General features: G+C 33.4%; 1 protein-coding gene across 3 annotated transcripts in view; it reads left to right on the forward strand.

The window, feature by feature from the left end:
* Rab3GAP1 (RAB3 GTPase activating protein subunit 1) overlaps positions 1 to 22,607 on the forward strand; it is a 131,926-nt gene that overhangs the window by 9,719 nt on the left and 99,600 nt on the right. For 2 of the 3 annotated variants that reach the window (XM_076448191.1, XM_076448192.1), the window contains exons 4-10: positions 2,189 to 2,354; positions 5,151 to 5,250; positions 5,926 to 6,004; positions 8,674 to 8,742; positions 13,017 to 13,090; positions 14,224 to 14,313; positions 14,946 to 15,151. In XM_076448191.1, coding sequence (XP_076304306.1) covers positions 2,189 to 2,354; positions 5,151 to 5,250; positions 5,926 to 6,004; positions 8,674 to 8,742; positions 13,017 to 13,090; positions 14,224 to 14,313; positions 14,946 to 15,151 — 784 coding nt within the window. The remainder of the gene's footprint in view (positions 1 to 2,188; positions 2,355 to 5,150; positions 5,251 to 5,925; positions 6,005 to 8,673; positions 8,743 to 13,016; positions 13,091 to 14,223; positions 14,314 to 14,945; positions 15,152 to 22,607) is intronic. The other variant, XM_076448193.1, reaches the window with a different exon arrangement.

Here is a 22,607-nt window from a genome sequence, read left to right on the forward strand (position 1 = left end):
TGTTTTATGGACAGATGAGTCCAAAATTGAATTATTTGGACACCAGAACAGAGAACATGTTTGGCGTAAACCAAATACAGCATTCCAGGAAAAGAACCTCATACCAACTGTGAAGCATGGAGGTGGAAGTGTCATGGATGGGGCTGCTTTGCTGCAGCAGGACCTGGACAGCTCACAATCATAGAATCCACCATGAATTCTACTGTGTATCAGAGGGTGCTTCAGGATCATGTGAGACCATCTGTATGAAAATTAAAGTTGAAGCAGAACTGGACCCTGCAACACAACAATGACCTAAAACATACCAATAAATCCAACAAGGACTGGCTGAAAACTAAGAAATGGAGAGTCCTGGAATGGCCAAGTCAAAGCCCAGATCTTAATCCCATTGAGATGCTGTGGGGTGACTTGAAACGGGCTGTACATGCATGAAATCCCTCAAACATTTCACAGCTGAAAGAATTCTGCATTGAGGAGTGGGGCAAACTTTCTTCAGGCCTATGTCAGAGACTGGTAGATGGCTACAAGAAGAATCTCACTGCAGTTATTTCAGCCAAAGGGGATAACACTAGCTATTAGGGGGTAGGGTGTCCTAACTTTTTCATTCATTTAGAAAATGCATTTTTGTAGAATTACATTTACAGAAGATCTTGAAAAGTCTTTTCTTCAGTTTTAATTGTTTAGTTATATTCCTATAATCTCTCAGTATTGTTGAAATTAAGATTAAATATCTATATATCCAAAATGTTACAAAAATACACAGGCTTTCATAGGGTGTCCTAACTTTTTCACATGACTGTAGCTATCAACAGTATGACCAACTTACTAATTACTTCATGTGTATAACATCAACAGTGCATCCAAAAACTGATTATCTCTTGATTATAACCATCAACAATTCCACCAGATGTTATTTTTTCTGTGGAATGTCAACAGTATGACCAGATACTGATATCTCCTGTGTATAACCACCAATAGTACGATCAAGTACTTATTATATTTTGTGTACAACATCGACAATAAGACCACATACAGATTATTTAATGTGTAGCCACCCACAACATAATCAAGTATATATTCTATATAGCTATCAACAATATGAAGGAAAACTCATTATTCATTCTGTATATCAGTCAAGAATAACATTTAATATAAAACCATCAACAATATCATCAGATATTCATTATTTTTTATATGTATTAACATTATTCATCTACTGACTGTTTTTTGTTTATAAGCATCAACAGCTGAATAAACTATTTGAAAGTTTTTGAACATTATAATTAATATGTCAACTGGAAACAGACTATTGACTTGTTCAGTTTAAGCTTATAAACAACTGTGTCTCTGAGGCAAACATAAAATCTAATTGGAAATACAAAGTTTTTACACTTGAGAAGTAAAACATTACTATTAATAATTGCACAAAATTGCTTCTTTTCCTACTATTTGGTACTTCTAGATTTGATTTTTTTTAAATTTAAATTCTGGTTTTATCCGTGTATTCTAGTAATGAATATACAAGTGGTGAGTGAACTTAGTTATATTTCAAAAATGTTTTAATCATTTAATCAGAAAAACATACTGGATGCTCTGATAAAGACATTTTTAAGAGCTGACTTTGTTACCTTTGCTTATGTAACATCTATTGTATTACTTGAAGTGGTGAATGAAATATATTTTTGTATTTTATTTACTTTCTATGTCATTTTACCCTTTGCTTATCTCCAAAGGGTTATTGCAGGAATAAATTTGATTGTACATGTATCTTCTTAATATATGGTATATTTGTTATGAAAATCCTATTAAAATTTTAGTGCTATGGAATATTTTGGATTTAAGAGTATTCTAGCTCTGCCACTTTCATTTTGCTCTATATTGTTGAACTAGGTTAATTTATATCTTGTAAACTGGATGATTTTTGGTAGATACTACTTTTGTTCTGGTGAGTGTATTTTTAGCAAGCCTTTGCACTTTATGATTTTTGTATATTTTGATATATATTTATATGCTTGAATGAAAAATAGTTGTGTTAACAAATAAACTGAAAACTTAAAAATCTGTATGTATATAAATAAAAGTTTCAGTTTGAAAACAGTGTACAAATATAAATTTTTATTACTGTATTTATGTTTCCATAAAAATGACCCATCTTTGTTTATGTCTTTGTAATTTTTCTCTTTTCTAGTCACATTCCTGTCTTTATTCAACTAAGTCAGCGTGCTCGTAAGTTTTTTCTTGGTATCTGTGAAGGAGGTGGAATACGCACTAATTTTGAAATGGTTCAGTTAAATACAGTACCACAACACTGTAACCATTTGGCTGGGCTGCTGAGTGTGTTTAAAGGAAAACTTGTAAGGATCCATTTCAGTTATGCTTATGACAAGATGAAATCTGTATTTAGGAAGATTCATAAAGAAATGGGATTTTGTGTTGACTGACTTTGTTAGGTTATAACTAAAAATGTTTATCAAGAATGTGTAGATATGGATAACTATGCATTACTTTTAAACATAGTTCTTTATTGAGTATAATGGATTTTCCTCATCTTTATGTGAAGCTTCTTCATACCAGTTTTTATGATCAAAATTTGAGTATTGCAGAAAAAACCTAAATTTATCAATGTGTATCAGTCAATAATACTTAACCCTCTCTGCCAAAGCATCATAAGTTTTCAGTTCTTAATTTTGTGAGGCTATATTTTTTAAAATCTTAAACATCTCCTGATGTGAAAAATGTGACACATTTTCTATAGGCATCCCCTCTTCTGTAATGTAAATTACTCACCATAAAATTTTCATGGCTCAGACAAAACATTATTTTTTATGGCTTCAATTTTGGTTACAGACCTATCAAATAAAAAGTCAGCCCCCTCTTATGTTTCATTATATATTACATATAACCAGTAGAAAACCAAGGTTTTCATTTGTCAAAAGATGTAATATATTTTGTTATTTTCTGAACAGAGAATTGTTAATTTCTCTAAGTACAGCTTTATTTCTGTGGAAAATATAATGACTAACTTTAATGAATTTGTAACAGCTCTTGTTGCATACTTAGAAAATCAGAATAATTGTGATAGGTAGGGGAAATTGTCTGCTTTTTGCATGTTATTATTTTATGTTTTTTGGTGCAATATTTAATTAAATAAAATTATTTGATGCATTACAACTATTACTGTCAAGAAAAAGTAGGGTTAACTGTCATCAACAGTCTATAGTAAAAAAAAAAGTCCCTGGTAAGGACTTTAATTCTTGTTTTTTTACATTAATTTTTATTTATTGTTATAAGATGAACTTGAAAATATGGATCTCTTTAGATTAGTTAAGGTTAGATAAGGTAAAGTAAATATTAGTATAAAAATGTTTCATCACGTAATTTGATGGTGTGGCATGATCTCCATATTCCCCAAGTTATTTACAACTTATATTGGCACTGATATCAGTTAGACATGGTTTCAATGGCAATAAAGTAAAATTTAAGTATGCTGTAATGCGTTTAAAGATACTTAGGACAAACAAATGTTGTTTCATGTTATCATTTCAAGTCATTCTAGAAAGAAAAAGAGGGTAATTTATATAATTTATTTTAAAAGTTGTACTGAAAACAAACATGTGAAGTGTATTTAGGAAATGTTATATATTATACAAATGAAATTTAGGATTTTGAGAAGAAGAAAAACATTTTTAATATTAATATGAAAATCACTTTGCACTCAGACTAATAAAAAACTTATTCGGTATATTCATGGACAAATCATTTTAACTTTTATTAAAAATGCTTCACTGAAAAATGTAATTTTTTGTGTGTAAAAGACATATAAGTTTTACTTAAAATGTACCAAATTTTATAAAGATGTACGTACTGTATTAAAAGTTAGTAGTATCAAAACTAAATATTTAAATAAGTACAAAGAGGTCATGTGATTTATCAAATCCACCAAGCCCATGTTGAGAAAGTTAAACCCAATTTTCATCACTTTCATCACCGTGCTACCCTTATCTCACTCTTCCTTACAACTGATCTTTGAGTTTTTTAATATGTAGGATTATTACAATAGCAAAGCAACCCTTCCTAAAATGATGGATAATATTGTACAGAGATTTGGACAATTCCTGAAAAATTGTTACGTGCTATATTATCCAGTCATACCATTATTAGAATGGATGCAGTAATCTAAAATGATAATACCAACATTAAACATTATGTTAGTAGTTTTCTCACTGTCACTGGAATAAATTGTTGGTATGTATTCCCCTTGTCTTATTATGCATGTATGTAAAATAATTTTAGCATGTAAGAATGAACTGCATATAAAGCAATTCTAAAGTAAACTTAAGTGTGATGGACTGTTAAAGTTGATTGCAGGGACTAAACTAAATTGGAAATTCAGTTAAAATAATATACAGTGACTACTGAATATTAATAGACTAATCTATCAGTAGTGGAATATGTACACTTGATTTTTTATTTATAAAAAATAAGTCATGAATTTAGGCCCAGTAACCCACTTACAGGAAAATGTAAGGTAGCTCACAGATGTACACCATTCACCAATCAAAAACTTGTTTCATTTCTTCTCTACAACTAGTTGTAAAATTGGTAATGTACTCAAAAAGTCAAGCAGTGGAGATTAGTCAAAGCAGTGATGAAATTAATCACATTTGTGTGTAGTTAAAATTGTTTGATCTAGATGTTGTTTGAATCACTAGAAAGCAGGCTGTATATTTGTATTTATTTATTTTATGTTTCACTAACCATAGAAAACCTAATTGTTATGTTTCCTCACATTACTGGTAAAGAGTAGGAGATTTTATTAATAATGTAAATATTAAGAAGTGCATTTGTTATTACTACTATACAATTTTTAAAAAATTTAATGATTAAAAACCACATTTATTACTAGAAACTTATGCTTTACAATATAATGATTTTAAAGAAAAACAAATATTTATATATGGTTTTAAATCAAACTGTATGCCTGGAAAGCATTAGAATACACATTGTGAATGAACTTGAAATGTATTAAAGAACACACACACATATATATATATATATTATAATAATTATTTGTTAATTTTGGAGCACATTTGTTACTGTAAAATCTGTTTGATACTATAATATTCAGAAGTGCAAATTTAATTTGGCAGAGTTGTCCACTACAACTGATACCGCCAGTGGATGTAACAATAAGATTTACTTATGCACTTCATGAATGGTCTCCATATAGCTGGCCACAATCACCACCTGGTAAGAAAAATAATAAAATAATCTTACAAGTGACTAACTGATGACAGACACTCCATGTCAATGTTTTTCAACAAAATACTTGAAAATACTTTGGCACTCCCAAAATCTATTTATGTAAATCCTGTTATGCAGTGGTGTATTTAAGTAGGAGCTAGAGAAGGCTCAGCCCCAGGGCCCATATTCTTAATGGAGGCTCATTGATAATTTTATTCTGTGTAAAACTACATGGGATGTAGGGCCCTTAAATATTATTAGCCCCTGGGCCTACACAACCTTAAATCTGCCACTGCTGCTGTGTACCCTGAAGCTGTGCAAAAAATACACCAAGCATTTTCTGTTACTTTATAAAATTGATGCTTTTGATGTTATGTATCATGTTTTATACATTTCTCAATCTTAGCACAAAAGTAACTAGATATTTTTTATTATTAAAAATATTTTTGTAATAGCATGATTTGATTTTAAAATTATGCATCCTATAGGATTTTGTAAAAATGTTTTGAAAAGAACTTTGTAATACATACTATTGCCTTAAGGAAACTAGATAAATGAACATATTAATAAACATAGTTGAAAGATATTTTGAGGTTATTTACATCTTTAAAGCATCATTTAATGGATAGGTTTCTGTTACTGTTTGTTTACTCCAGTAAAGTTTTTTCTACTCTGTTAAAGATATAAGTGATATTACTGAGGACATCACTCCATCCTTACTTGGAAAATTGCCCTTTGGTGCTTTAGAAGACCCAATTGTGTAAGTGTAAAAGATTGACATCATAGATTAACAGTGTAGTAGGACCATGATAATGAATACAAAATAATTGTGTGTGTTTGGTTTTACTGATTAAATAAAAATAGCTTGTTTGCATTACAAGTATTCACTGCTTAGGTATTCAAACATGAAGAGAATATTATGAATATCTATTTTATAGTCTTCACAAAAGTGTAATTATCAAAAATGTGCTATTACACTTTGTAGTGAAATCTGAAAATATTGTTACAAAGATATTTATTAACTGCAATTAAAGTTTCATTAACCACAAGTTATTTAGTTATTGATTAAAGTAATAAAATGGAAGGATAAAAAAAGATTTTAAATATATTGTAACTAGTGGTGCTTTATACCAAATTATCTCTACTTACAAAGCTTAAATATCAACTTTTATATTTATGATGAACTGTTCTTTTTACCTTTTGAGTTGATGTAACTGATATTGACAATGATACATATACAAACTTGTTTTTGTTTTAAGAGCAACATGTTGTATGTATATTAATCACAAGGTATTTTTGTTTAAATAAGATAGTATAATATACAAATAGTTGGGAAGGGTTTGAGTAGCAGTTACTTCATCTTGTGAATAGCCTTTTAACTCATTAATAAATTGTAATTAACAACAATTATGTAGAAACACACATAGTCATACATGTGTGTGTGTATACATTTCCAACATTAATATATTTCTGAATAAATTTATTTTAATGGATGTAACAGGATATAACTCTGACTGAATATTTTAAACTGTTTTGTAATAAATATACAAAATATGTATGTAAATATAAAAATAGTAAGGTAAACAAAATCATAATAAAGACTGTAAATAATAAGTTCTAATTTTTTTAAGGGAAATTACTGAAATTGCTTGTTTGGACTGTATCTTGTAGAGGTGTATTAATGTAGATGTATCACTTTCCCTCCATAAGACCTGATACTATGTAATTCTTGTAGAACTTTACAGTAGCATGGATGAATGGTGGATGAGAGCTATTCTAATAATTTAGGTTAAGCTTGTATAGTAATACCTTAACATAGAAGTATTTATATCAAAACATCATTATGGATGCTAGAATGCCAACTTCAAAGACAGATTTATGACCCCCTTCCCACATTAATGTGTGTATTCCAATTACTTTTTAAAAATTTTTATTCTTTATTTATTTATTTTATTTTTTGAGCAACCACCTTCACACATCTGGCTGCAAACTTTCAAAGATGGTAAAGATGTGGAACATGGTTAAAGCAACCACATCTGTCCTCTTCCCTTTTTTCTCTTTTTTATTCTGTGAGGCCTGTACAACTGAGGTTAAATTGGATAGACATTGTACCCTTAATGCAATTTGGGTCCTACTTCTGCCAGTCAAAAACCAGAACTCATTCCATAACTACCCATCTTGTAGTGTGTGCCTAGATGGTATATATGTATTTTGTAGCTGCAATGATTGTTCGTTTTTCTTTCTTGTTCTACATAAAGCTGCTTTTTTCATATTCTAATTAAAATTACAATTAATTATATATATATATACACACACATGTAGTGCAGGAATGCTGATTCTTTCTTCTGTTGCTATATTTCATAAATATATTTTTACTGCAACTGGAGAGAAAGCATTTGATTCCAAATAATGTAGCTCCAGTTACTGAAGTTTTTCCATTCTTTTAAGTAATAAAGATGCAAGTAATATGATGAATTGGACATGTGTTTACACCAAATTGTAATACCTGTTTCCACTGCATGCCACTATTGACAAGTCTAAAGTAAGAAGATTCACTAAAATGATCAGAATTTTAATTATTTACAAAGTAAACTTATAAAATCAGTGTGCTCAGATAGTAACCACATCTTGCAATCATGTGGGCCTCAGAATATCTATTAAGTTTCTGTAAAGTTAGTTTTTTTAGATATGTGACATAAAAATGAAAACTTAAAACGATATCAAAACTTCTAAATTTAAAACCTTTTTTTTTTAGCATTTGGTTGTTATTGATTATATTTAATAATAAAAGTGCCATTTTAGCTTTTAAGTTGCAAATAGAGCTTTGGTTTGTAATAATGTTTAGTGTTACAACCAACAATTGTAGTTTAATGTTATTGTAAAAAATGATTAACTGATAAAAAAATGAATTTCATAGTATTGAAGTAGAAACCTTATGCTTGTTATTTTATTCATAATGTTAGCATTTTGCCATCCTACATTTTATAAAGTAAATTATGTTTGTTTAGTTAATAATGCTACTTTAGTATGAAATACAGTACTTCTTGATACCAAAGTAAAAGTGTTTTCATATTTCAATAGTTCACAAATTTATGAACTCTGATAAGTTATATCTTTTCTTGATACCTATGTAATATTTTTAATTTATAATTGTGCAAAAGAATAAAAAGCAGGTGAAACATGCATCTCATTTTCTGTAACATCTTTAAGCAGAAATTTGAAAATTAATAAAATAATTATCATTTTTGTTGACTTGGATTTAAAAAAATTATTTATCATTTTGGAAGACATACATTTTAAACAGTTAGTAGTTCAGTGACAAAAGATAATGTTTGTGTGTGTTTTAGATGCTTTTAGTTTATAAATGCATTCTCTGTAATTTCTTATTTGTTTTTGTGAGTTAAACTGCTTTATAATTTTGTGTTCCAGTGAACTTCTTTTGTTTACCACATGGCCTTGTTTGTCAGAGGATGTTGTTGTTGACAATGATGTTCATAGGTGAGGCTACAAAGATATCTTGAGTGAAATCAACCTGTGCTTTTATAATAATATATTCATATAAGAATGTTGTTCCTTCAGAAAAAGTACAATCAGTAGTACACATCTTGGACTTACTACATTGCTTCAGCTTTTATGTTACATGTATTTCAAGAAGCATCTGACTCTCGTGTGTTGCAAATATAATTTTTTCTGTTTGTGTAGTTAACATGATCACTTATTATCTGTAGTAGAATCCATGTGTCATGTGAATATTGACAGGCCATTTTCTTCTATTGTACAATTAACACATAACACTTAAAAGCTTTAATGATATTTTTCAGTCCGTAGTAGCTAAATGAGGGACCGTGCTAATTATAACAGTATAGGGTACCAGTAGTGATGCAGTCTTTGTCTACAGTAATATACCTGGATGTTTATATTCTTTATGTAGCCATGTTATCATGCTTTTTGTTTGCTTCATGAATATAATAGCTCAAAAATATCTTGGACAATTTGTTGTGTGCCTGGATATTCTAAGAGAGATGGTCATTCGTGATCTTCAAATCTGGAATTATCTGGAAATTGGCTTCATGCATTCAGACAGGACCAGTATAAACTGAAGGAAGTTGTTGTTTGTCACGACCACTTGTGCTCGATAGCTATGTATTTGAAACTAGCCATAGAAGGCCTGTGTCTATTAAAGTTTTCATTGATTCTGCTTTTCCTTTAGAAATTTGTCTAAAAGCATTCCCATTTTATGATTTTTTATGTTGACTCAAATTTAAAAATTTTATTTTCAAAATACACTCCCTCCACCATATCCCATTTAGCAATCTAAGTCTACAAAATTAATTTTACATGCCTATGACTAGATTTATGTAATACATGATACTTAATAGAGACTAATATTTGAATAATACTTACCCCAAATGTTAAGATCTATAGTAGGCCAGGAAAGTGATTGTCATTAAATATTATAAAAGTAAAAATTATATTTTTTACGTTGTTTATTCAACTTTCATCCCAAAGAAGTTGAGTGAAACCAGGTGCCATTTTAAGTGTGTTGACTTGGTCCATCATAATCACATCACACTCCATGAGAAGAAACAAGTGAGCACTTAAAAAGATAAAATGCTTCAATCAGTCAGTAGCTGACATACCTGAGGGAAACTATCCTAGCTCTATAAAAAGTCACTGACAGTGTAAAATAGACACATTTAAATGTGAACAAAAGTTAATCATTATCATTATTTTATTCAACAGTTACAATTATATCAATTTATATTGCAATTTAGAACAAGGTTCTTACAAAAATATTGAAACTGTGCTTATTTTCATGTAACAAAACAAAAGTCTGACACTGTATCATCACTCATTTCCTTTACCAGTTTATCAAATCAGTTTATCTGTCAGTAGTTTTTACCTTTATTACATTTAAATTGTGTCTTAATTATGCCTAGATTCTAATTTTCACATCTCACTTATTTTAGAGCAGTGGTTCTTAACCTGTGTTCAATCGAACCCCAGGGGTTCAGTGAGTCTAGTCTCAGGGGTTCGGCAGAGGTCAAGACACACACTCTGTGTGTGTGTCCATTCCGTTCACCCCACTCATATGATTTGTGATGTCATGCTTCAGTTGGCCATCATTGGCTGCGGCTGATTACGTCACATCACTTGGCCTTAATGCACTTAGCAGTTGACTTGTGACTATAGTAATCATGCGTCATTTGTGATTTTTTTCCTAATCTTTCAATCCCTTCATACTAACTATGTCGAGCAAAAACAGAAAGTGATTGGACGAATATGTACTATATGGAATCACGTGTATAACAGAACATGATGGGAGTCAGCATCCTGAATGCATGATTTGCAATGCCAAGTTGAGCAATTCTAGTCTAGCACCGGCAAAACTAAGAGAACACTCCCTAAAGCTGCATGGAGATGGGAAATACAAGAACACAACGCTTGCTGAATTCAAGGTAAAGAGAGCCAGGTTCAATGAAAAGGTTACTTTGCCTGTTCTTGGCTTTGTACCCATCGACAAACTGATCCTCACAGCATTGTACGAAGTTGCGTACTTGAACACAAAGCAGGGCAAACCACACACCATTGGCGAAGCACTTGTAACACCAGCTGCATTGAAGATGGTGAATATCATGCTGGGAAAAGCTGCTGAAAATAAGTTATCCCAAATTCCTCTTTCAAATGACACCATCACCAGCAGAATAGATGACATCTTGGCTCAAGTAGTTGCAGATCTGATTTCAAGACCAGCAAAATTCACCCTTCAACTTAACGAGACCACCGACATTTCCAATCTGAGCCAGGTTGTTGTATTTGTGCGCGCTTTGTGAAGAACGACGAGATAAAAGATTTTTTATTTTGTAAGCCTCTTACAACAACAACTAAGGCAGCTGACTTGAAGAAACTTGTGGATGACTTCTTCAGAGACAACGATCTTTCATAGGATGTGGTTTCTGCAGTTTGTTCAGACGAAGCTCCAGTCATTCTAGGATGAAACTCTGGTTTTGGTGGGCTGGTGAAAGCCAATGCACCACACATCATTGTAATGCACTGTGTTCTGTACAGGCATACATTGGCAACAAAAACCTTGCCTTCAAAACTGGCAGAAGTATTAAAGATTGTAGTGGAATGTGTGAACTTTGTGCGAAATAGTGCCCTGAAGTACCACATCTTCAAAGAGCTGTGTAATGAAATGGGCTCTGAATTCGAGGTACTTCCGTACCATTCTAACATTCGGTGGTTATCCCGGGGAAAGGTGCTGAATCATGTTTTTCCCATGCGTGTGGAATTAGCCCTGTTTTTGCAAGAGCACCAACATTGTCATGCAGATTGCTTTGAAAAATCTGAGTTCATTCTCATTTTGGCGTACATGGCCGATATATTCAATGCTCTCAACCATCTCAATCAGCAGATGAAGGGCGGTGGAGTCAACATCATCGAAGCGAAAGAAAACCTGAAGGCTTTTCAAAAAAAGCTACTGTTATGGAAATGACGAACAGAGAATGATAACTTTGCAAACTTTCCCTTGCTGGATGACTGTGTAAGTAAGATCGAAGATGTGTCTGAAATCGGAGACATTTCTGTACCCAGGGAACTGAAGCAAGCAATTTCCATGCACTTAGATGAGCTCGCAAAGTCTCTCGGCAGATACTTCTCCACCAGAGAGTCAAATCCAGCATGTCAGTGATGAATACCTTGACAAAATCATTGAACTTCAGCAGAGCCAGGTTCAACAGCAACTTTTCAGAACAACAACGCTCTCAATGTTTTGGTGTCACCAAATCGTAGTGTACCCTCTTATTGCTAAGAAAGCCCTTGAGATACTTATACTGTTTGTTACAACGTATCTTTGCGATCAATCCTTTTTGAGGATGATAGACATAAAAACAAAGAAAAGGAAGAGACTTTGTTGCAAAAATTATATGAGAGTGGCACTTGCCAAGGTGAAGCCATGCATTTCTGAACTTGTCTCTGAAAGGAAACAGCAGAAGTCATATTGATTTGCAGTAAATATTGATTTTGTTATGTTTTTTGTGAAATTGATGTTTTTTTGGTTTTGTTCTTTGAACACATTGACATTGTGTGCAACTGATGCATGGTTCGTTTTGTGCACTAATAAAATATCTACTGACGTTTTGAATTTGAAAATATCATATTTTATTTTTCCAATTACGAAGAGTTCAGTGAATGCAAGTACGAAATTTCTGGGGTTCAGTACCTCCAACAAGGTTAAGAACCACTGTTTTAGAGAAATTGGTAGAAATAAATATTAAAAAAACAAGTAAAATTCCTGTACTGCTCAAACAGGCTTATTGACTGACCAAGTGCAAACATGCTGGTCCAGTGCTGGGACCACATTGATACTGGTGATATCAGTGCATTATTAGCTTCACACATGATCGTTCATTAGACTTTTAAGTTGTGGAAACGTAAATTTTCATTATACCCTCATTTGAAAGACTAGCCTGTTGTGCTTCTAACCCTCAGCTAAATTTTTAGCAAAAGATTTTCCTTTAGGTAGTGTATGAGTTATTTATTGTATTGTATTATGAATGATAGTGATTGTTTTACAGCTTTCTAAGGAACAAGTTACTTATTTTTCAAGCACCTAACTTGTGCATTAAAGTTTGACTGCATATGATATATTTACTTTTATTTTATATTATTTTGCCTTATGGTTCATTGTATTGTGTATTTATATTTTACATTGTCATTGGCAGTGTACTTATTTCATTATTTCTTGATTTGTGGTGTTATGGTTATGTCAGTGATATGGATCTAACCCAAGCTCCTTCCTGGGCAGTGAAAGTAAGAACAAAGGATGAACCAGCATGTTTGTTAGGTAAGTTATATTATGGCTTTATACTTTGGTGAACCTGTAGCTATATCAGCTGTAGTGTTAACTATCTAATTTGTAGAAACAAGGGACTTGTGAGGAACATACTACTTAAATTATTCAGTAAGTTTTAGTTGATCTCAACTTTTCAGTATGCTGTATTTATAAAAAATTATCCTCCTCTTTTCAGAGTTTTATTGAAGTACTGTGTTAACCAAACACTCTTAACCCCCAGTTAAATTACACTGCTTAAATAACCAGTTTAATTTCACACGTTTTTCTCATTTCAGGCATTTGTCGTTTTTTATTTTCCATTGTTAGGTATTATTTCTAACAACTAAAATATTAAAGGTAGTTCATCTCATACCAAAGTATTGAATTTTTCAAGGCTGTACTTAAAGAAAAGCCTATTTTTCAATTGTTCTCATTTCAAACACATACTTTAACACTTTTCTTTCTTACTTTATAGGTTAATATCAAACTGATGTTGATAGTGATGTGTGTTCAGTTGTGCATTAAAGTTTGACTGCATATGATATATTTATTTTTATTTTTTATTATTTTGTCTTATGATTCATTGTATTGTGTATTTATGTTTTACATTGTCATTGGTGGTGTACTTATTTCATTATTTCTCTATTAACCATGAAGTATTTTAGTTTAAATTAAATAGTTTTTGTAATTTGACAAAATAATATACATAATTAGTGTTTTAATATGTTTAACTTCTTTTATGGAACATTTGTTAAATTTGTCCACATTTACAAACTTAATGTTTTAATTTAGTATCAAAACATCTTTTTTGAAAGTAGAACTTATTGGTTAATATATCTTAGGTATTTTACATCATACAAATTTTTATTTTGACATTGTTTTATTATATTTGAATACTTCTCTAGTGTGTAATTTGACTCTGGAGAATAAAGACTGTTCTTAACTTCATTAATAAACTATCAGTAAAGTAACTTGTGTGTTAAAACTGGTTTTTAAAGTATCTATGTTAACACTGTATGGTTGTTTAATAAGACAAATAGCATATTTATTACTTAGTGGAAACTTAGCTTTGTAATGTTATTAAAAGTTTCATTTCAGCTATTGGATAATTTGAAGTTGCCAATGCAAGTTGTCATTTTGTTTAGGTGAATTTTTAGAAGAATTTATTGCACTTTGTCATCGTAAAGAATCACAGCAACAGCTGCTAGGAAAGCTACCTGGAGAAGAATTTGATGGTGGGTCAGTAAATTTAAGGTTTTAAAAGATATTCTGTGTATTCTTTTCTCTAGTGTTACCTTTTTTATGATAATGATAGCAAATGTATAGGTAAATGTTAAGAAGAATTTCACAAATGATCCAGTCTAGAGCGTTTGTTACTCATCACATCAGCTGACTAGGTCTTGATTCTTTTTCTACACTGACATTATATTTCTCTTGTTGAGTGAATTAGTTTAGAACATGTATGACTGACCTGTTAAAGTTCAAGAACCAAAACAATAAAGCTTTTAAAAATATTAAGCAGAAGCAAGCATTCTTGCAGACATGTTATACTTTAAACTTTCGTTATATCAGTGCTTCTGCTTAACAGTCATTTGTTTGATGGAGAATGTTGTTCTGTCATGTACAAGTTGTCCAAGTAAATAAAAATAGATAGAATTGTTATTGCCTACTCAGAAATTAGAAACACTCAAAAAACCACATTGCAACTACCAAAAGACTGTATATGGCTTACAAAGTACCAATTTGCAACTCTTGGTGTAAAATATTGATCACTTTACCCTGTGTCTTAAATATATTATTATTCAGTGTTTTAAAATTTGCTGTAGTAATAAAACCATGCTTAATTCTCTTGTTTTGGTACTTTTAGATTCTAATGAGATTAGCCAAGCCTTAAACAAACTTGCCAGATCACATCCTATTCCTGTAGCTTTACCAAATCTTTCTGCTGTTGTGTCTAAAGCTCGACCCAACTTGCATAAGAAAAGTGAAGTTTCTTTGATTGATGACAGCCTTCTAGATAAAATACTGATCTTCTTGTTCCCAAATTCTGTGCCAACTTCATCTGGTGACCAAGTAAGAAATCATAAACCTAAAAAGTAGTAAAGTTGTCCTTTAGTACTTTTTTGTAACCAATTAACTATAAATATATTAAAATAATGAAATTTAGGATAGTAAATCTGTATTTTAGCTTCTTTTAAAGACCACATGAACAGGTAATGTAATAATAAATAGATCAAGAACTAATAATTTTATACTATGGGTTTCTCTACCAAATTAGTTCTAATAACTTTATCAAGAGACAATTACAATAGGGTACTTACCTCTACTCACAAAATTAACTATTCTTGTCTGGTTCTGAATTCTATATACAGACTTTTTCTTTATGTCACAGGCCTTTTTCACTCTAATTGGAATCAAATGATTCCAACATGCATCTCATGCATCACCTTCGATATTTGGCTCAAACAGTCATGAAAACTTGCCAGCCTTCTTAGAACATTTCATATCCATAGACAAAAGAATCCACTTCACTTTGGAAATAGAGGAACAAAACAGTCTATCGTTTCTTAATGTACTCATCAGCAAACAAAAAGTAAGACAAATAACCACAACTGTATTCAGAAAACCAATCCACATGGACAGATACCTACACTTTCAGTCCTATCATTCAACCTCAATAAAACCTAGTATAATTCAATGTTTAAACAAGAAAGCATAAAACACTCTTTGATAAGACATTAATCAAAGTAGAAGGCCAAAAGATAGTAGAGAGTTTTAAACAGAATGCTTACACCTCATCCTTCATCAAAAACTCCTTGAAGAATACCACAACAAAAAGAAGAGATTAGAAAGTCACCAACATTACCACCATTTACATACCATACCTACAACATTTCAGTGAAAAACTCAAATACATAGCCAAAAATTCAACGTAGAAGTCTGGTGGAAATCCTACAATACCTTAGGGTCCATTCTGGTAAAAAACAAACACTGAACTACCAAAGAGAATCTCAAAAACGTCATCTATGAAATTCCTAATTCCTGCAACGATACGTATATTGGAGAAACAGGAAGAAAACTCGTGACAAGAATAAAAGAACATAAAAATAGTACAAGACTCAAGAAAACACAAAATTCAGCCATTGCAGAGCACACCATGTCAACTAAACACAGAATAAACTGGGAGAAACCTAGAATCATTGACACAGACAAATTCTGGAAGACGAGAAAAATCAAAGAATTATTTTATATTAGAATTATTAAACCTTCACTAAACAGAGATTCTGGATTAGAGGTGAGTAATCTGTGGCTGCCATTGGTTGAATCTACAGGAAATCTCTCCTCCAATCAGAAACAGTGATGATGCAACTGATCATAACATGCTCTCCACAATCCACCAGGACACTATAAAAGACCAACAACACCTACACATACACTGACCTGAAGACGTAAGGCAGAAGACTTTTGAAATGCTGTCCTCTACACTTGTATCCCCACAACAGGCAGTTGCCATCCATTCTACAAAGTTTCATCATGCATCACTTCTTTACCAATAGGAGTGTGACACACTCACATTATGCATGTGATTCCTTCTATATGCCTCTACCAAACTATCACTTCAGTGTTTTGTAAAAGATGTAAGGACAGGTGGGAATTAAGAAGGAAAGGTGGGAAGTGTTAGTGGAGGTAAGTACCTATTGGGGATACATTTTCATTATAAGAAAATTATAACTTCCAACACTGTACATACCTTCTCTCACAAGATTAGCTGGAATCCCATATTGAAAAGGAGGCAGGAGCAGTACAAATGAATGACAGAAGTAGCTCCTGAAAACATCTGAAAGATACTTTTGCAAATGAGAGAGAAACAAATCTAAAAAACTGATGAGGAAAACTGCACCACTTCTGAATCAGATATACTCCATCCTTGAATAAGCAAGTGGCATACTCATGTAACATATGTGACTCCCTCTATATGCCTGTGACAAACTATCACTTTTCATTTGGAAGCACTTCTACATGGATATGTTCCTTTTTTTCAAGTTTCATTCTGAGCTTTAGTATACTCACAGAGTGGTTTTGTTTAACCCCTTTGCAAGGGGCTTGGTATAATATACACAAGTTCATGTATAAGTTTGCACACGCTAAGTATTTACCCTATAACTTTTATTACAGTATGTGTACCTTTGCAAAATTTGACAGACTTTTAATAATGATTACAAGTTTTTTGTACTCAAAAATTAAAGTTTTTAAATGAAATATTTTTACTAAAGATTTGTTTGTAAAAATATTGAGTCTGTTTAGTTACTAGTCCGAGTATGAAGTGATTTCATGTTATGACAAAACTATACTGCCTTTTCCTACATTGTTAGGTGCTTCAATGTTTAGTCTAAGTAGCCAACCAGTTTGCTTCACAATTAAGTGATTGGATTAGCATGCCTTGCCCCCACAAAATTCAGATCAGTTTTCTCTTGCATAGTGTTGTCCAGACTGTCCTTTTCTAGACCAGCACTTATGAGGTTCTGTTTTACCTGTTAGGGGGTTGGTTCCCATTTCTTCTGAAACTCTGATCCGTGTCCAATTTTCCTGCCTTTATTTTACTCTCACCACATTTTTGCAGCAATATGTATTTGACAAAATCCTTGAACCACTAAAATCTCAAGTTGCATTGTTACAGTGTACCCTTTCCAATCTTGTTGCCTGTTTGAGTCAGTTGAAGCCCAATATGGCAACTGTTCCAGTTACACATCTTTTTCCTTTCCCAATCTTTACCTGTCCCTTCTCCTATGGGTGCCTCATTATGTCATTTTCTTGATCAACGCACATCCAGTATCAGTGAGTTCTGGTTAGATTGAAGCTTCACTTGTCAATTTTCTTCATCAGTGGCATCCTTTCATCAAGGATTGTTAGGTTCTTTAACTTCTATTGGAAGGATTTGGGCTTTGGATCACATTCATCTCCTTGTGTGTCACATTGTAGATGCTTTCAGTCTAGTAGCCGATCGTTTTTCCCACCCCAACAACATTTATCAGATGGAGTGGTCTTTAAATTCCCTTGTTTTTAGGTGGCTTTGCTTTTAGTGGGATTTCCTTACAAAGATCCATTTGCCATAACCCTCAATCACAAATTTCACCTCCTTTTGTACCTGGTACCTCATCATCTGGCTGTTCATTCCTTCAGCCAGGATTGGCCCCACAAATTTTTTATGTTTGGTTACTATGTGGTTATTGCATTGGGTTGTTTCTCTCATCCATACCATTCCATGTGAAGTTCTTTTGATAACTCCTTATTGGTTAGCTCAACTGTGATTTCCATGATTACAACACCCTCAACTTTCAACTCCAGTTCCCCTTCTTTGTCAATCTCAGTCACAGGTTCTACATCCAGCCATTCATGCCCCTTATCTACATGCCTGGCTTTTATCCAGTCATTGGAGAGGAGACCAGGTTTTTTCCATAGAACACCTTTTTTCTCATTTCATCATCAATGTTCTTCAATGGATGTGTATCAGCACAAATGGAATTCCATACTGACCAACCTACTGTGGTTTATGTGTAAAAGTTTCTCACATGGCTTTTTGACTGGAGGTTTTTGGTCTCCTCTAGGTTATCAGGCTGCACCTTCCTGTTACTGTTGAGTTATTACTTCCCCTATCCTAACCATGTTCTTTCCAGGTTCATTGTCCCTCCCCTCCAGAAGGCTTAGTCTCCCAGACTGGGATCTTAAAGTAGTCCTCTGTTCTCTCACTTTGGATCTATTTCCTTATTCTCCATGCTCACTTTTCCCTTAAAACATATTTCCTTCTCCTCTTAGCCTGTGGACATCCAACATATAATTTATTTACTCTTGATATTTCTTGTGTACTTTACCATCCTACCTATCTTTGTATCTACCTTATCCAGATTGTTCCTTCTTCTCAAAGATCTTAGTGACTAGGTTAGGTAACTCTTCATTTTTGCCTATTCTTCTTCCATCTATTTCTTATCTTTATCTTCATCCTGATCTAGGTAGACTTCTATGTCCAGTTTGTACTCTTTATTGTTATATTGCATGCCCAGTTTCTTTCCATTGTACCTGTTTCTGGCTCTTTATCCCATGGCAGTCTTCTGTTTATGATCTTTTCCCTTCTACCCTTACCAGTTAGTTTTGATGTTTAATTCAATTGACGTATTATTCCTTTTCTTCTTTCCACTGGAAGTTGTTCAAGGTGTCTTCTTGCCAGATTCAATGCCTTACCTCTTACCTTGATTCTCATTCTTGTTGGCCATTGGAGGAAATTCTACATGTATACTACACCTAATACATTCAGTTTTTGTTATTTACACCATATCGTGGTTTCTTCTTCATTGAGTTTTCACCCTCCACCTATGGCCATTCTTTAAGCTTCAGTACATTTGTGACTCAGTAAGTTTATACTCATACTTTATTTTTCTCTTCTGGGGCCCTTGTTCATTTATTATTTATATGGATCCTCTTCTGTGGCAGTGGTACTTGACCAGGTTTCCTTCAACTATAAATCTACAATACACAGTCATGTTGACTCATGCTTTATGCCATATGGCTTTGCATTTCTCACCATTGAGGTGGGGTGTTTCACAAGATCACCAGTTAGTGAAAACCTGAAAATATACTTGCTTCATTATCTTGCCCATTCCAAACCAACCAGCCATGGACTGCATGGATAATGAAAAAGGGAACTACCCACCTTTCTTATGGGTTGTATTGAATAAATCAGTGTAGTGTGCTTTTCAGAATAGGATTTCATGGTTACACATTCTACTATCTCAGGTGATATCATTCCTTCAAACTCTCCAATGCATTCTCACCCCTCTTTTCTTCAAGTGGAGTACAGCAGTCCTTACCACTTTCCAGTTCCAAGCTACTGGGGTGGTTGACTGTGCAGTCACCCTTCTGAATGGGTTCCACATAAAAATGGCCATAACTTTAGTGCAGAGGAGGGCAGCAAGATTCTGCAGGTGTAAGTGATGTGATATCCTCTAATATGTGTTATATAATCACAAAGGAGGGAGACGTGAAATTACAGCTCACTCTTCAATTGGTGGCCCTCATCCTACCCCTGCATAGTTGTTGGTACCCCAAGCTGGGTGCTGGATTTAGATTAGAACTAATTAACATAATTTCCCCCATATATTTATGGTTGTTTATATTCCCTCCCTCCATATGTGTCGTGGATCATTGTCAATTGTTTTGATTCTCTTCTGTTTGTTATCCCTCACTGTACCTTATACAGAGGATGTTACTGCTTTTTGGATAGTTTCAATCAGTTTCTGTGTTGGAAAATTTGATTTTTATCATACAGACATCCTTTCGATACTGGACATCAGGTCTCTGGATGGATAGATCTGTGATATCACGTGTCATGTTAGGAGCCAGAGTGGTTCTAGTTTCCCTCCCATTTCTTGCACTTGAAATAAAGATAGTATGATCCTCATTGAACCTCCATATGAATGTCAGTTCCCAGCAACATGGGTTTTGGATGTAGTTGACTTATCAAGTATGGTTCATCATGCCTTAGACATTCTACACCTATGGGCACATCCATTAATTTATCTGCATTTATGCTGTTTGGGATTGAGTTCTTTATATATTTCTTGGTTGGGATCACTAACTTGCCACAGTTGTCTCCCACTTGTATGTGCTTCTCTCTGTTTCTGCCATTTTTCTTCTACACATATCACACTGAGTGAAAAGCATAACTAATTCAGAAGTGGTGTAGTTCCCTTCTTTGGATCTGACTGTCTGCCATTTTTAGGGTTATCCTTCAGATGTTGGTACTTAGCAGCATTGGTTTTGAATGTAGTTGATTTACTGAATACAGTCTGTTATGCTCTAGCCACTCTACATATAGAAGCACATCCATTAATTTACTCAATTTTATACTATGTGGGATTGAGTTACGTATACATTTCTTGGTTGGGATAACTAATTCTGCCACAGTTCACTCTTATTTAGATGTGCTTCTCTCTATTTCCATCCTTATCTCCTACATATTTCATGGATGGGTGAAGAGTATGCCTGATTTACTTCATCTTGTCTCACTCTCATTTCTGCCTCCTATTCAATGTAGGATTCCAACTAATCTTGTGAGAGAAGGTAAGTACTGTATTGGAAGCTATAATTGTAATACAATGAAATTGTATCCCCAATAGGCACTTTCTTCCACTCACACTTTTCATCCTTCTTTCTCAATCTCCTCCTGTGCTTATGTCTTTTACAAAACATTGAAGACATAGTTTTGTAGAGGTATATGGCCACATACACTGCTGGCCAAAATCTTAAGGCCAATGAAAATAAAGAAAAAATATGAATTTTGCATTGTAGACTCAACCACTTATTTGAGTAGTGCTTCAAAAGATGAAAATAAGAAGAGGGAAAATAAAAATGAAAAACTTCTTGAGCATTTAATAGAGAAAATGTGAATACTATGAAATACGCCTAAATACTAGCTGGTCAAAAGTTTAAGATCATACCAAAAAGAAGTCTTAAATAGGGTAGGAAATGCCCAACAAGAGGTCTCAGTAATGAGTTGCACAACCGTCATTGCAGATAACTTCAAACATTTGCTTTTACATGGTCGATATAAGTGTTTGCAGAAGGCTGGCTGGAATCTTATTCCAAGTGGTGAAGATGGTTTCACAAAAGTCATGCACTGTTTGGAATTGACGTCCATTTCTATAGACTTCTATAGATTTCAGTGAGGTTCAGTTTGGGCGAACACGCTGGATGGTCCAAAAGAATCACGTTATTTGCCATTAAAAAGTCCTTTATCCTGCGGGCATTGTGGATTGCAGCATTTTCCTGCTGAAAGATCCAGTCATTTTCACGCAAGTGAGGGCCAGTCAATAAAAATGCTCTCTCCAACATGTCAATGTACCCAGCTGCTATTTGATGCCCCTGTATAACCTGAAGCTCCATTGTTTCATGGAAGAAGAAACACCCCAGATCATGATGGAACCTCTTCCACTGTGTCGATAGAAAATCTCTCTGGTGGGATATCCTTATAGTGCCAGTAACGTTGGAAGCCATCTGGACCATCTAAGTTAACTTTTTCTCATCAGAGAACAAAACCTTCATCCACTTTTCTACATGCCATGTTTGGTGCTTCTCAGCAAAGTTTAACTGAGCTGTTTCGTGGTGCAGAAGGAGGCGTGGCCTTTGAAGATGTTTATGGTTTTTGAAGCCTTTCTATCGTAGATGCCGTCTTATTGTTCTTGAGCTGCATGCTGCGTCCGTAAGGGCCTTAAACTGGTTCAACGATTAGCTGGTGTCTTGCCGGACAACTCGTTGAATCCTCCTGTTCAACGCCGGCGAAATTGTCTTGGGGTGACTACTTGAAATTATCATTCTGTATCCCTCAGGGTCTTTTAAGAAATTTGCAACAGCAGTTTTACTAAGCCCAGTCTCACCAGCAATGGCACGTTGAGAGAAACCTTGTTTTTACAGCTCGACAATTCTGCCACATTCAAACTCTGTCAACTTTTTAGCCTTTGCTATGTTTTTATCCAGT

Source organism: Tachypleus tridentatus, chromosome 8 (assembly GCF_004210375.1).
Source record: "Tachypleus tridentatus isolate NWPU-2018 chromosome 8, ASM421037v1, whole genome shotgun sequence".
NCBI lineage: Eukaryota > Metazoa > Arthropoda > Merostomata > Xiphosura > Limulidae > Tachypleus > Tachypleus tridentatus.